This window comes from Colletotrichum chrysophilum, assembly GCF_026319265.1.
Source record: "Colletotrichum chrysophilum strain AFK26 chromosome Unknown scaffold_52, whole genome shotgun sequence".
Taxonomy (NCBI): domain Eukaryota; kingdom Fungi; phylum Ascomycota; class Sordariomycetes; order Glomerellales; family Glomerellaceae; genus Colletotrichum; species Colletotrichum chrysophilum.
Genome location: NW_026517339.1, coordinates 279,348 through 293,614, shown reverse-complemented (window position 1 = coordinate 293,614; position 14,267 = coordinate 279,348). Strand labels below are relative to the sequence as shown.

Genomic DNA, 14,267 nt, shown 5'->3' with positions numbered 1-14,267 from the left:
CGAGCCTGTTGAAAACCCGGAGATGCGGTGGGAGGATTCCAGGATGATGTTGCCTCCCTGTGCAACGGGTGCAGGCCTCGTCAAAATAACGGCGCTCTGGGAAACGGCCATGACACGCATGGGACAAGAAAACAAGAGAAATTACAGAGGATCTGATTCCCGGTACACCACGTACTCGGAGGTGGCATCGATCACGACACGGTGCTTGGCTAGGAACGATAATCGATCACTACAATTTCCCGATGTCCGAAACCCCCAAACGCTATACAGCCCTATGATAATCGAAGATGTTGATACGGAGGATCTTCTGAAGAGTATGAACGGTTCTATTCCTGAACTGTTCTTCTTTGACATCAACCCGGAGGGAGACTTGGCAGCGAATGCCTCAATCGGGTCTGTTGTCTCCCTTCCGGTCGAAGGGAACGAGCCTGCGCTTTATGGTTGCATAACCAACGCCCAATGGACGGCCGCCCAAATTCATGTGTTTCAGTACTACCATGTCAAGACGCAAGAATGGTTCGAAAAGAGTGACTGGGGCTCCAACCGTATGATCACCATCCGTACATCCTATGCGAACCTCAGCAATCCTATTGTGGGAAAGACCAATACAACTGTCTTCCAGAGGCTTGCCACCACTGCTGGGCTTGCCTCACTCGAGAACAGGGGGCCGGACTGGACACCGTGTCACATTGAGACGTTGATCAACGGCATGCTCATCAACGCGATGGGGCGCACGGCACCCAATGCCCATCTTATCACAACGCTCAAAGATGAGAATGGTGCGTGGTGGCGTCACTTCTTTCCGCGGAGTCGCCTCTTCGAGCGCTAAGACGCCGCAATAGATGAGGCCGCCTTTGCCGTCGAAGAAGCCGATCAGTCACGTTTTGCCTCATTTTATTTCCGCGCGGAAATGCAAGGTTTTGCGTATAGCAACCAAGACAATACGGTAAGAAACCTGGTGTTCGGGTTGTTCGTGTACTGTGGTATAGCTGGGCTTTTCGTGCTGTGGAGTGTGGGAAGGGGCATCACGAGCTCAAGTTGGGATTCAATTCTAGAGCTGTTGGCACTAGCCATGCGGAGTCCGCCTCCAGGATACTTCACAATGCCGACTAGTGTCTTGGAAGACACCAAAGTGCTTAGCCATAGGTACGGCATCATGGCCGAAAAGGAGTCGGTGCTTCTGCTACCGATAGATGACCATGGAAGGTTTCCGAAAGACAACACGACGAGGGTAGAGCCGAACAAAACGTACCGGTGAGGGATTGTTCGGATAACACAACCATGAAGTAAAACTTAGAGTGACTAATGAAATGCCAATCTGATAGAGGTAGAAAGACGAGACAATGCATTTCTTATCATCAGTTGCAAGAAACGAAAAGTTTTACTTCAAGTGGGAAAAGAAAGGCGCCTTGAAACATCGAAACAGAAATCTTTATGTACCAATGTTGCAGTTGATACTGTGGAGGCACCTGGTGCCAGGTGTCCTCCTGCCCATATGGGGCCTTCTCCAGCCCACACTGCTGGCAGCCACTTTCTCCCATAGACACCAACAGACCCTCGATTCACCACTCACTCCTGTGGCCTCTATAGATACAAGGCAGATTTGGGTAAGGTTAGCTCAACGAACTGAAGCCATTCACATCCACGTCCCAACCACCAAGTAGCGTCATTGAAACGAATTGACAATAAGGAACCAGTAACCTCTGAGCAAGATTCTATGGACAAATTGGGGAGCACTTACATGTGCCGACTAATCACGGGCTCCATGTATGTAGGTATCGCGCTGAAACAAGTCCGATACATGCATACGGTCAAAGCTCTATCGATAAGCGGATAACGTCGCGATCGCGCCGCACTGAGGATTCAGCTGCCGCCTCGGCACGCCCCCTGTCGGATTCATTGGATAACCTCCTCTTAGACAAACGCCATAAAACACACGGCTATGCTGGCAATGGACAGCCCACCAAGCCAGAAAGCCCAACCGTCGTGATGCTGAGCGGCACGTGTCTCAGGCTGTCCCTAGTGGTCGCCGTTTTCCTCATCGCCGCGATATTCCTCGTCCCCCAGCTCCCCCATGTCGGCTACAGTCCTCCCACCCCGGTGAACAACCATGCGCCAACAGCGCCGGCCAAAGACGCCGCCAACAACGCGAACAAGGGCGGTAATGATGTCGCTGCCACGATCTCCTCGACCGCTGCCGCCGTGACGGCATCGTCTGCGCCCTCGAAACCCGCGACACCGGCATCCGACCCATCCAAAGATGCGCAACCAACCTCCAAGACGCCGTCGAAGCTCGAAGCCGGCCAGACGCTCTCCCCCTTCCACCTGAACTCCCCGTCCGGCCGCTACTCCCTCCGCCTCCTCGACAGCGGCGCCCTCTCCCTCACCGACACCAAGACCGAAGCCGAGCTCTTCACCTCCGACACCGAATACCACTGGCCCGTCTCGTGGCAGATCGAGCTCACCCAGGAGGGCGTCCTCATGCTCTCCTGGTCCAACTCGACGGCCGCCCCCTACGGCGCCACCCCGTGGATCTCCAACCTCCTCCCCGACTGCGCCTCCGCCGACTCCAGCGACGGCGCCGCTGAAAAGCCCGTCCTCGAGCTGCTCGACAGCGGCAAGCTGCACATCCGCGCCGGCTCCAAGACCACCTGCACCCTCCACCGCGCCGCCGACGACATGGGCCGCGCCGCCATCGTCTACACTGGCTTCCTGCGCACCTACCTCCAGACCTGCAAGGCGCAGAACGACAAGCTCGTCAAGACCTGGACCGGCTCCGGCGGCGTCGACGTCCACGTCTTCACCTACGACACGGACGTCTACGACGCCGCCGGCGACAAGGACACCTCCGACGAGGCCACCATCGCCAAGAACCTCCGCGCCTGCTTCGGGGACGCCCTCAAGACCGTCGTCGTAAAGAAGCTCGACGACGTCAAGGAGAAGGCCGTCGACCCGCCCGACGTCCTCGTCAAGGCCTGCGGCGCCGACAAGCTCAACCACCAGCTGAGCCAGTGGAAGGCGCTCTACCTCGCCGCGCAGCAGGTCCAGCGCTACATGGTCGAGAAGGGCGTGTCGTACGACTACATCTACAAGGGCCGCCTCGACCTGCAGTTCTGGGGCGACGGCTCCCCCGCGCTGTCGTCGCTAAAAGTGCCTGACAACGGCATCCTCGCCCCGCGCGTCGCGCTCGACTGGACGTGGTACTCGATGCTGCACGACGGCGAGCTGCGCGCCGGCGTCACCGACATCACGGCCTTCGGCCGCCCCAACGCCATGTTCACGTACCTGTCCCTCTACCGCGAGTTCGTCAACCTGCGCACCGTCGAGAAGGAGGGCGGCCGGTGGAAGGCGTTCAACACGCACTCGCGGGAGAAGACGTTCAGCGGGCAGGAGCCGTGTACGCCCGAGGGCATCCTCGCGTATTGGCTCAAGATCAACGGGATCGCCGTCAAGACGGAGTGGCGCTTCCAGATGGGCCTGTTGCGGAAGAACGGGGAGGTCATTTTTACCTGTCCCGAAGGCAGAGGGTGGCTGTGTCCTAATTTCATCCCGAACGTCAACCAGGATGGCACGTTCTCGTCGTAGGCGTGCATGATAGGAAAGAATGATGATGAAAATAGTTTCACAAGAATACCCGGTGACATTACAGGCGATGAGTGCCTAGAGAATGATACGACGAGCAGCTTTTGCTTTTGCTATTGTGCTACGAGATCAACGATATTAAAGAATGCTGAATCATTGCGGTCAAACAATAAAATCTCCATTGATAATGCCTTGCCGCATGACCACATGTCTTGCTATCTCGGCTTTCTGCTTTATATGCATATCCGCTTCAGTAACGCAGAATGTCCTCCAACGCCACAACTCCCAGGCGGTATCAACACGTGCCCAGCCGTCCGTCCCAACTGCTCAAGGCTCAAAAAGGCCAAAATGCTGCAGACATTACTTTTCTCATGATGCATTCAACTGTCCTCCATTTTACTTCAAAATCAACCAACGCCAGAGAGAGATCCACTCAAATCTCCTCGACAGCAGCGTTGGGGTGAACGACGTAGACAATCTTCGCCGCAGCCGCAGACGCGCCTTCGCCGGCGTTGCCATCTTCGTCCATCAAGCCCTCGCCGCGGATGGCCATGAGGAAGTTGTTCTGTCACCTGAATTAGCATCTTTTCAACGAATCGTATGACTGGACAACTGCTTACCTTCACCATCTTCTTGAGCACCATGTTGGCCAGGGTCTTCTCCTGGTGGTAATCCTCCTCGCCCTGGAGCTCGTCCTCCTTCTGCTCAAGGTACCATTCGACAAGCTGCTCGCCCTCAACACCCTCACCACCTTCGTTCTCATCCTCGACGACATGCTGCAGGAACAGGTTAACCATGCTGACGTACTTCTCGTACGTGATGGTCTGCTTGGGTCGCGCGGGCGCGGCCTCGTCGACAGCCATGGCAGTGTCATCCTCAACGGGCTGGCCAGCGGCCTCAGATGCCGCGCGACGCAGGGTAGCGCTGTCCTCGGGCTCTTCATCATCAACCTCGACATCATCGTGCTCGACAGAGATGATACTCTGTCTGAGAAGGTTGAATGCCTCATTGACCATCGGGGGTGAGATTTCCTCAACACAGTTGGCCTTGGCGATGGCCTCGGACAGACGAATCATACTCTCGAGCTGACGAACGGTGATACGGTACGAATTCTTGCCGATTCCGCCCTGCGCGTCGTCGGCGCGGAGCTCCTTGTACCTTTCGACGAGAACCTCCCTGGCCTCGGCGGTGAATTCCGGGCGGAACGTGCGAGCGAAACGGATGTATCTTTGGAGTTGCTCGGTGCTGAATTCGGGTTCGATGGCCTCGTCACGGAGCTGGTGAAGCCCGACAATGTGCTCGGCAAGGTGGCGGTCAACGGAGTCATTGCACTCATCGAGAACAACGAAGAACAAATCAAAACGAGACATGATGGGGGCGCTCATGTTGATGTTGGCGCGGAGAGTGGTCTTGCGGTTATAGCGACCACCGACGGGGTTGGCAGCGGCGAGAATAGATGTGCGGGCGTTGAGGGTGGCTTGAATGCCGGCCTTGGCGATAGAGATGGTCTGCTGTTCCATAGCTTCGTGGATGGCAACTTGGTCGGCAATATCCATCTTGTCGAACTCGTCGATGGCGCAAATTCCGTTGTCTGCTAACATGAGAGCACCAGCCTCGATGGTGAAGTCACCTGTCTCCTCATCCTTGACGACAGCGGCCGTCAAACCAGCGGCGGAAGAAGCCTTACCACTCGTGTAGACGGCGCGGGGCGCGAAAGAACAGATGTACTTCAGGAACTGAGACTTGGAAGTAGACGGGTCACCAACAATGCAGATGTTGATGTCGCCTCTCAGTTCCATGCCTTCAGCAGTGGTCTTGTGAACACCAGACATGAGCTGGAGAAGCAGGCCCTTCTTGACGACTTCGTGGCCATAGACTGTGGGCGCCATGGATTGCACCAAACGGGAGTAAATGTGATCGCTGTGCACCATGGTACGCAGCTCGTTGATCTCGGACTCATTCATGGAAGCGAGAACAGCCGCCTGAGCAGCCTCAACCGACTCGGCAGTCTCTGCGGACTTCTCTGAGGTCAACGAGCTAATGACGTCCTGGACCTGGCCGCTGGCGGACTGACCCGCCGACGAGGTATCTGGGACGACCATGCAAGCTAGGAAGGCCATGCGGTAGGAAAGATCGCGCACACCGAGAGCCTTCAGACCCGTCACGCCAGAGCCACCAACGTCGGCAGGCTTGTCATCTCTGATTGCAGTTGGCTTCAGGCCCGGCAGGCCAAGCTGGCTGACATCTGGCACGACGATGAGCGCACCCGTGAAGATGCACTTCTCGCCTGCTTTGGCTCGGTCGACAATCTCACCACGCAGAATGACGTCCATCGTGCGAGGCATGCTTCCTGTGGGGATCTCAGAGCTGTTCTCCTGAATGCGCACCTTCTGCCAGTCGACAAATGTGCTGTGCCTAATGTCCAATCGCCATGCCTGGCGGTTCTGGCATGTTGAGTTGGGGCACTGCGTGGGCTCCGTGTATCTGAAGGTCTGCTCGACGTTTGGCACAACCGATCTGCACGCCTCGCACACAAAGGTTGCGAGCGACAACTCAGGACGGACCTCGGATGTTCGCGTGACCGTACCGGAGATGGAGAGAAGCTGACCGATATTCGTCGCTCTGAGACTGCGCACTCTCGAGATAAGGGGCATGTTGTAGAAAGCGATATTGAAAAGCTTGTCAGTCTGCTGGTTGGCCGTCTTGGATCCCATTTCCGACTGGCTAGCGGAGCCCATGTTGCTGGCAGCGGAGGTGGCTTGGTTGCTCGACGAGGTTGGCTGCCTGTGCTCCTTGAAGTATTGCGGTTCGTACTTGGCGATCATGTTGTGTAGAGCAGCGGTGAGGAACGGGAGGAAGCGGTAGTATCCACGGAGAACACCGTCGGCCAATTCTCCTTTATTCCAAGACTCCAGGTGCTTCCAGTCAACGTAGAAGGTGGAGAGCTGGAGCGCGCGCATGCCGTGGATCTGGGCGACATAGTATTTGTCCGTGGTGACGGCGCTGGATGTTGGGGCAGAGGAGGTAAAGTCCTCAACAAATCTGTCAGGCATATCGTCAGTTATGCTCTTCGGAGAAATATCAAAGCTGGCAGAAGTGGTACTCACTGCTCGATGAACTCCTCAAAGTGCTCCTGAACCAGTAGGCCGATCCTGTCTTCGACCTTGGGAACGTTTGAGGCGTCCTGTATCCTTGAGCCGCGCGGGACCTGGTCGTCAGCGAAGCCCTCGGCCTCATCGTCGCTGGGAGCGCCCATGCTCTCGGAAGGGGGCACTCGTGGCCTGCCTGCAGAGGAGCTGGGCATGAACTGGCGTCTAGGGGTACCCGCCGCGCGGGACGGGGCGTCCGACATCATAAAGCCGGCGTCGCTTGAAGCAGCCATTGTTATTGTCTCTGGTGTTGCGACTGCTCAAATTGTGTTCGTCTGTTCGGGTATGATGCAGCAGCGCTGGCGGTGGGGGTTAAAGGCGGTGATGCGGGATGGTGATTTTTGGGGGAGGTGGGATTTTGGGTGGTGGGATGCGATGGATCCTTTTTCGCAGTTGGAGACGGCAGAATTGGCCAGGGGCTTAATTGATTTTGACGCGAGAGGGGCACAAGTCGCGTTAGGACGCGTTGCTGCTCAGGGGTGTCGCGACAGCGTAGATTGAGTACAGTGGCGCTAGTCTCCTTCGGGTTAATTGTTAGTGTATGCTGGTGACTAGCACTTTGATGTCAGGTCTCTGCAGTTGATCATGCACATCCGCCCAGTACAATGGATAGTTGTTTTGCATTTTTGTCAATTGGACAGAACGATGATGTTGATGATTTGTGAAATATTTGGTATTTTGCCTGCCAGAATGCGGCGCCTTCCTTTCCAAACGCCTGAACAATGCAATTATGCGGCCATCATCTGCCCAAGCAATGTGACTAGCCAACGAACTCATTCTAGCTGCGACACTCTCTTAGACAGCAGCGTAGAATGCAGCAATTCTTTTTCGTGGTCAGCATTAAGATTGAGTGCCCCCGTGACCGCCCGACTGGCCTCTCTTGATCACCTCCGTGGATGGGGCTTCTGGGTTGAATGTTCCCCAGCAATTGTGCGCCACCATCTCCTTATGCGCCGTTCTTGTTGTCTGGTGACGAATATGAGTGTATCTGCATCATCAACATTAGTTGGACGAGATCAAAATCGGAACCGAGTCACCACAAACCTGGTCCGCCACTGTGAGCCACTCCTCGATACTCCTGACGTATGGATCCGACGCAGCCTCGGCGCTGGCCTCGTGCCCCCAGATGACCATCTCGTCAAACTCGGCCTTGACGTCCATGGCACCCACTTCAACTAGCGGCTCCTCCTCTTCAACCTCCTCCTCGACTTCGGACTGCCTGTTCTCGATCTTGTCGCTCTTCTCCATCACTAATCCCCTGTACTGCTCGGGCAGCTTAACCGTCGTTCCGTGGAGCTTCCTTCCTCGAAAATATGCTAGGTCCTTCCCATCTGTGATGGAGAGTCAGGATGGTGCTTCGTTGCAAGGGGAGAAGGGGAGATGTGCGAACCATCTGTCTTGGTGGGATTCCAAAAGGAGGAATCGACCTCGCCAATCGGGCCGTCGTGATGGATTCGGCAAGGCAGGAGGTTGGCCACCGCCTTGCTCTTGCTAGAGTCGCCGGACTGGATAGAGAGGATTGGTTGCGACATGTTGCCTTCGTATCTGGTTGAACCCGCAGGGGATGAGAGTTGTAGACTTGCGATTCTTTGGACCGAGTATCACACGACGCGTCTTTTCCGGAAGAGACGCGATCTAAATTCAATTAAAGCCGATAAGGCGTCTCGATAAGCTTATCGGAATCGATAAGACAGGTCTTGGCTTGAGAAGAGAGGGTGTGGTGCACGGTGCACGAGCCCCCCTCCAAGACCTTTCCTCCCGCTGTTTCAGTGGCTTCGGGCCAGGCCAGCCGCAAGGATTGTACTGTATGTACGCTGTATGTATCCGACCACATCATGACGGCACGACAGTCTTCCTCGTCAACACTACCCATGCGTGCACGCTTCGTTCACTGGCGGAGACGTTCTAAGAGTGTGGCAGACGGGGAAGCTACAGGCGCACTTTGAGTCAGGCTGCGCGCTCTGGCTGGGCTGAAGAGGCTGGGTGATGTTACAAGGCGCGCTGCTGCTGAGAGACATGCATCGTGCTAGTTGACACCAGAAACTTGTCCAATCCTCGATCAACACCCAGCCTCCTTCGAGACCCGAATGCCTCGTCTTGCATCTCTAGCCGTTACCACAGGGATCGTTCCCCATGGCCCAGGGAACAAGGCACATAAGCCTTAAGACGGTCGATCCCACGGGCGGGTTAGGTGTCTTGAGACAAGTACGTGGTCAATTTAGTTACATACCCAAGTTGCTGCAAGACCGGATGTTAAAACACCCAGAAGTTCCGCCCCAGGCCCCCCAGCCACGTTGACACTTTTCTCGTAATGATTCCATCCTTTTTCTTTATTCCTTACAAAAATCCAATCTTCTCAGACGTACAACTCAATGCCCATCTGACTTCTGACTTTTTTCCCTTCCTCGGAATACGAAGTTCGGAGTCGAGTCCAGCACGAAATCTCAGCCATGCAATTGGCGGCGGCGGTGGAGAGGATCAAAGTCTTGATGTCATTGACATGAGAACAACCCCTGCCGAATTTCCAGAAGCACACAAAATGCTCCGCAGACCCTGTACTTCCCCCTCCTCGGCTTTTACCATCTACGGGGATCAGCCCCAAATCGGGTTCGACGCCTCGTCTAATTCGTTGTAGCTCGCCTCTCTCTCTCACACGGCGAGGACTCGAGTCACTCGACAGCTCCCGCAGAGCCGGTCATCGAGCGTTTCTCTGCTGGATCGGAGCTCGCACCGACGGACGGACTTTTGTTGAAAGATGGGAAACCGGTGTCAAAGGAAAATCGTTGACGGCTCGACTGGCATTTCACTCCAAAGTACCTTACCCAGTTGGCAAGCGGACTAACCCAAGGGGAATGTACGACTAATCCACCAGCCGTCCTCGCCGTAGAAACGAATGCTGCCGCATCGCAGGCCCTGCAGGGATCTGCCAAGTGCTGCCACTGCATCAATGCAGATATCCTCACTCGCTCCAGCAGAGAAGCCCCCCATTGCTTCTCTTTGCTCGTGAAAGCGCATTGTCCCAGTCCCTGAAAATGCGTGCGCCCATGTACAGACGAAGGAAAACGCGCAATCGAGGTCAGCGTGCTTGATGCAAAATAAGCATCTTCATCCGATGGCCGATGGACTCCTGAATCGTCAAGCCTGCCCTAGGCTAGGCTCCGTTTTGTTTCGTCGGACTGGCCCTCTGCCAGCCGGGGACAGGCAGCGTTCGACGGCTTCTCGAAACCTGCAGCTCGTGCTTCCATCACTGACACTAGCAGCAGTTCGATGGCTGAACGTGGCTCCGGCCGGACGCTCCGGGGCGGCGCACTGGCCGGTCTAGTGTCCATGGAGGCTAGATGGTGGTGGTGTTGGTGGTGGTGGTCCAGGACCTCGTTCCGTGGGATGGATGTAGGTACTTTGGGCAATGTAATGGTTCTTGACACGAGCAGCGAATGAGCTTGCTCAAGGCCAAAAGTAAACTCCGATGAAGGCGCACATGCGTTCGATGCCATGCGCTCGGCTCGCCATGTCTCCGTTGGTACCAATTGACATCATGCCGTCTTAGCCCTGCCCTAAGAAGAAATGTTGAGAGTTTGAAGCTGCTGCTACTCTGCTCATTCACCCTTCTTCTCCGTTGCGGTTCTAAATGACACGCAGCGAACACTTCTGAGGAATCACCCAATCCACACCAGACGATCGGTGCCTTATTGCATCTGGATACATATGTCTGAAGAATCTGTACAAGGATACATCTCAGGTTCAAGCCAATGCCGTGATCGTCACCCATAACGTCCATCGACGTCCTCAATGAAACAAGCGATGGCCAAGGCCTCTGCCCCTCCCGAGAGATTCCCGTCTGAGCTACCCCTGCCGCACCCACCATCCCACTCATGCTCATCCCAGTCGGGACCCTCTCCCGCCCACATTTTTGGCCCTCGGGCTTGCGACGGTACCGATGGGCGAGACAAGAAGCACGCGCTCGTTGCATCCGTGACAAGAGAGAAAGGGCAACAAGACCATTTGCCGGAGGCCCTTTTTTTCTTCTGTTCTCTTCTAGCTAGAGTGAACACCTATGCGCCGCGGGGCTGGCTCCTCTAACCACCCCTCCCAGCCGTTGTCGCCCTCCAGAAGAAATGCTGTGTGGTGACATAGTGTAGGAATAAAATGATCGTCCCGCCCTGCCTCGTGGTCTCAGATGTGAACACCACAACGTTCTGACCTTGCCTTTGCTGCTGCTGCTACTTCTGCTACTGCTGCTGCTGCTACTACTACTACCGTCCTGCCAATAGCTAAACCTTCCGCATTTCTCAACCCTCCCTCCCCCCTCCAATCCCAAGTCCAGCCCCCCTCCATCACCGCGGAACCAAAACAAAGCAGATGCAAGATCCCAGAGTTGTACCTTGAGAACTTGCTTTAGGTTCCCTCGGCGTCCCGCCCAATCCAATTGACGGTAATTCGGTTCGTCCCCAATTCGTACCACCGCCTTTTTGCGCTTTCCCGTCTTATACGTCAATCGGCTTTTTTTCTGTTTCCCCCGCGCTCCCTCAAGAAAGTTGGGGAGAGAGAGAGACATATAGAAACCAACTGAGTTTTTTTTGCCTTTCCTCGAACGGAACCGATTATGCCCAAGCTGCCCTCTCTCGTCCCGGCGGCCGTAGCCCAGCCGCTGTCCCGTGGGACGGAGCTGGTGAGAGGTGCGGTCGGGAGCCTGACCTGGGGCCCGGCGCTGTCCGTAGCCAAGCCCGCCATCTTCTCCGTGTTCTCAAAGATTGAGCGCGGCACGCTGCTGCTGGTCGACGAGCCCGCCGAGTCGAGGCACGTCTTCGGCCAGAAGCTCGGCGCAAAGTACAACGAGACCCTCACCAACGGTGACCACCATGTCCCGCGCCGCGCCGACGCCGTGCCCCGCGTCGAGCTGGTCGTGAAGAGTGATGCCTTCTGGATGCGCCTGTTCCTGTTCGCCGACATGGGCTTCGCGGAGGCGTACATGCTCGGGGAGATCGAGTGTAAAGACTTGACCGCCTTCTTCCAGGTCAGTAAAATGTTATCCTTGCGCGGTATTTCATTCAATTGCCTGTCACAGTGAGCTAATGGGTGAGCGGGCGCAAACAGCTGTTCATTGTCAACCGCGAAGAAATGGGCAACGGGACGACGTGGATCTCAAGCTTCTCCGCCGCGATCTCAAGCCTGGCCCGCACCACGAACACCCTCTCGAACGCGCTCCTCAACATCTCAGCACATTACGACATCAGCAACGAAATGTTCGCCGCCTTCCTCTCGCCAGATATGACGTACTCATGCCCCATCTGGCAACCGCAAACCGACCCGAACGCGCCGGAAGAAAGCCTGGAGGCCGCGCAGATGACCAAGCTGCACCGCTTCATCGACGGCGCGCGCATAAAGGCTTCGGACCATGTGTTGGAGATTGGCACCGGTTGGGGCTCGTTCGCGATCGAGGCGGTGAAGACGACGGGCTGTCGCGTCACCAGTCTGACGCTGTCCAAGGAACAGCAGGCCCTCGCGGAGGAGCGCATCGCGGCGGCAGGCTTGAGCGACCGGATCGAGGTGAGGCTGATGGACTACCGGGCGCTGGAGGTGCCAGAAAAGCCATTTGACAAGATCGTGTCGATTGAGATGCTGGAAGCCGTTGGGCAGGAGTTCCTGGCGACGTATTTCGCGTGCATGGACAAGCTGCTGAAGAAGGATGGCGGCATCGCGGTGTTCCAGTGCATCACCATGCCAGAGGGTCGCCATGAGGCGTACTCCAAGGGAGAAGAGTGAGTGAACGGCAAGGGCAGGGCTTACACAGAGCGCCGCGCTGACGAGCAACAGTTTCATCAACCATTACATCTTCCCCGGCGGGTATCTGCCATCCATCACCCAGCTGCTAAACCACATTACGAACGAGTCGAGGGGAACGCTCATTGTCGAGAAGGTCGAAAACATTGGTGGCCACTACTCAAAAACGCTGCGCCTGTGGAAGGAGGCGTTCCTGCAAAACTTTGACGAGAAAATCCGGCCAGCTCTGAAGCTGGAACACGAGAACATGACCGAGGAAGAGATTGATGTATTCAGGAGGAAGTGGGAGGTGAGAGGATGCACCATCTGGTGATTCCTGGTCTATGCTAATGAGTCCTCAGTATTACTTCACATACTGCGAAGCCGGATTCCTGACGAAAACGCTTGGCGATGTTATAATAACGGTTGGCCGCGAGGGTGCTTTGGAGTTGATGGAGGGTATTGCTCTGTAAAGGGATTATTCTGAATTGAAGAGGCGGAATGCATGGCGTTGCGGCGATTGTGGTGAGCCCCCGAAGGCTCAGGCGGTGGTAATGATGAAGGACATTCGGGGTCACGACTCCGACGCAGCAGAGACCGTAGGCAATTAGACTTGAAGCTCATTTCTTCTTTTTAGTCTTTCTTGAGTTTGGTTTCGGTTTTGAAGATGCGCCCCCAGAGCCGGGAAAGCGATTTGCGTGATCGACGTCAAAGGCTTGTTTGTGTTTGCGGAAGAGCAGCATCGTTACCCTCGCGTCTTCAATACTCGAGTGAGCGCCGGTCTGTATGGTGACTTTCAGAATCTCCTCTGCTAATTTCCTCAGCGCTGGTTTCCTGCTGTTGGCGAACTTTTTGAAGCCTGGGTGGTTGGAGGTGTCGCGGATATCCTTGATTGAGTGGCTGAGCTTGAGAGCGTCCAGGTCGTGCTTCACATCATGGCCGACCAGTATCCTGTCCTTGAGTAGTGCGGCAACCTGTGTCTGCACCTCATTGAAATCTCGCGCGAATCTCATGTGCTTCGGCAGTATACCGCTCACAGCGCTCCGCCAGTCGGTGACCTTTTCTTGCGGCTTCACGTATGAGTCGTAAACCTGGCGGCCGTGAAAGTCGACGATGCTCACCCGAGCCAGCACAGACTCGTACCCTCCTTGCCCGACGCCGACCATTTCGCAGTCCATGGCGATGTACTTCCCAACGTCGAGTCCATCTGTAAGACCGGCGTTGACCTTGTCTTTATCTGATGCAAGCATCGAGTTATTCTTCAGCCCCAGACCGTACGCCTCGGCCAGCGCTTCTGAAGAGACGTCATTATCTGCAGCCCAGAGCGCGAGAGAAGGTGTGGTCCTGAGTTTGGGGTCCAGGTCGACTTCAACCTTGGAACTCTGTGCAACACCCATCCGGTCGCCCTTCGGTTCGGTGGGTTTCTGGATGCTCTTCTGGCTAGGTTTTTGAGCGGCTTTCGGGGCGGGATTGTTCTCAGACTTGAGCTTCTGTTTTTTGGTTGGCTGCTGGGTTGAAGAGTCCGCCTTTCTCTTCACTGCCCCGGTAGTGGAAGAAGGAGGCGCGGCCTTGAGTTGAGCCTGAAGCTTCTTCCAATTTGATGACAGCTCAGAAGCCATGATATCGAGCAAGACGTAGATGTCTTTGGTTTGAAGGCTCACGCCTAGCCCAGCAAGACCAGAAATTGCCCTCGAGATGTCGTACTTGATTGCTGAGAAAGAGTCTAGAGTCGAGTGCCAACATCGGGTTGCTCGTTCGAGAATTAGCGAAAAATGA

At 55.7% G+C, this 14,267-nt stretch overlaps 6 protein-coding genes across 6 annotated transcripts; 3 read left to right on the top strand and 3 right to left on the bottom strand.

Annotated features, from left to right (window-relative positions):
* Positions 1–274: 274 nt before the first annotated feature.
* On the top strand, positions 275–829 carry COL26b_006862 (uncharacterized protein; the record flags this gene model as incomplete). The annotated part of the gene is made up of 1 exon (XM_053179673.1): positions 275–829. One exon carries the CDS (start codon positions 275–277, stop codon positions 827–829), a length of 555 nt encoding a protein of 184 aa, XP_053036462.1.
* A 1,160-nt stretch (positions 830–1,989) lies between these two features.
* Positions 1,990–3,585, top strand: COL26b_006861 (uncharacterized protein; the record flags this gene model as incomplete). The annotated part of the gene is made up of 1 exon (XM_053179672.1): positions 1,990–3,585. One exon carries the CDS (start codon positions 1,990–1,992, stop codon positions 3,583–3,585), a length of 1,596 nt encoding a protein of 531 aa, XP_053036461.1.
* A 430-nt stretch (positions 3,586–4,015) lies between these two features.
* COL26b_006860 (uncharacterized protein) lies at positions 4,016–6,964 on the bottom strand (the record flags this gene model as incomplete). Its single annotated transcript, XM_053179671.1, has 3 exons — positions 4,016–4,147; positions 4,203–6,624; positions 6,690–6,964. 3 exons carry the CDS (start codon positions 6,962–6,964, stop codon positions 4,016–4,018), a joined length of 2,829 nt encoding a protein of 942 aa, XP_053036460.1.
* Positions 6,965–7,677: 713 nt separating this feature from the next.
* COL26b_006859 (uncharacterized protein) lies at positions 7,678–8,263 on the bottom strand (the record flags this gene model as incomplete). Its single annotated transcript, XM_053179670.1, has 3 exons — positions 7,678–7,719; positions 7,776–8,062; positions 8,122–8,263. 3 exons carry the CDS (start codon positions 8,261–8,263, stop codon positions 7,678–7,680), a joined length of 471 nt encoding a protein of 156 aa, XP_053036459.1.
* Positions 8,264–11,334: 3,071 nt separating this feature from the next.
* On the top strand, positions 11,335–12,964 carry COL26b_006858 (uncharacterized protein; the record flags this gene model as incomplete). The annotated part of the gene is made up of 4 exons (XM_053179669.1): positions 11,335–11,745; positions 11,826–12,490; positions 12,546–12,801; positions 12,854–12,964. 4 exons carry the CDS (start codon positions 11,335–11,337, stop codon positions 12,962–12,964), a joined length of 1,443 nt encoding a protein of 480 aa, XP_053036458.1.
* Positions 12,965–13,111: 147 nt separating this feature from the next.
* REX4 (3'-5' exonuclease) lies at positions 13,112–14,110 on the bottom strand (the record flags this gene model as incomplete). The annotated part of the gene is made up of 1 exon (XM_053179668.1): positions 13,112–14,110. The coding sequence occupies one exon, from the start codon at positions 14,108–14,110 to the stop codon at positions 13,112–13,114; it is 999 nt and encodes a 332-aa protein (XP_053036457.1).
* Between the last annotated feature and the right edge of the window lie 157 nt (positions 14,111–14,267).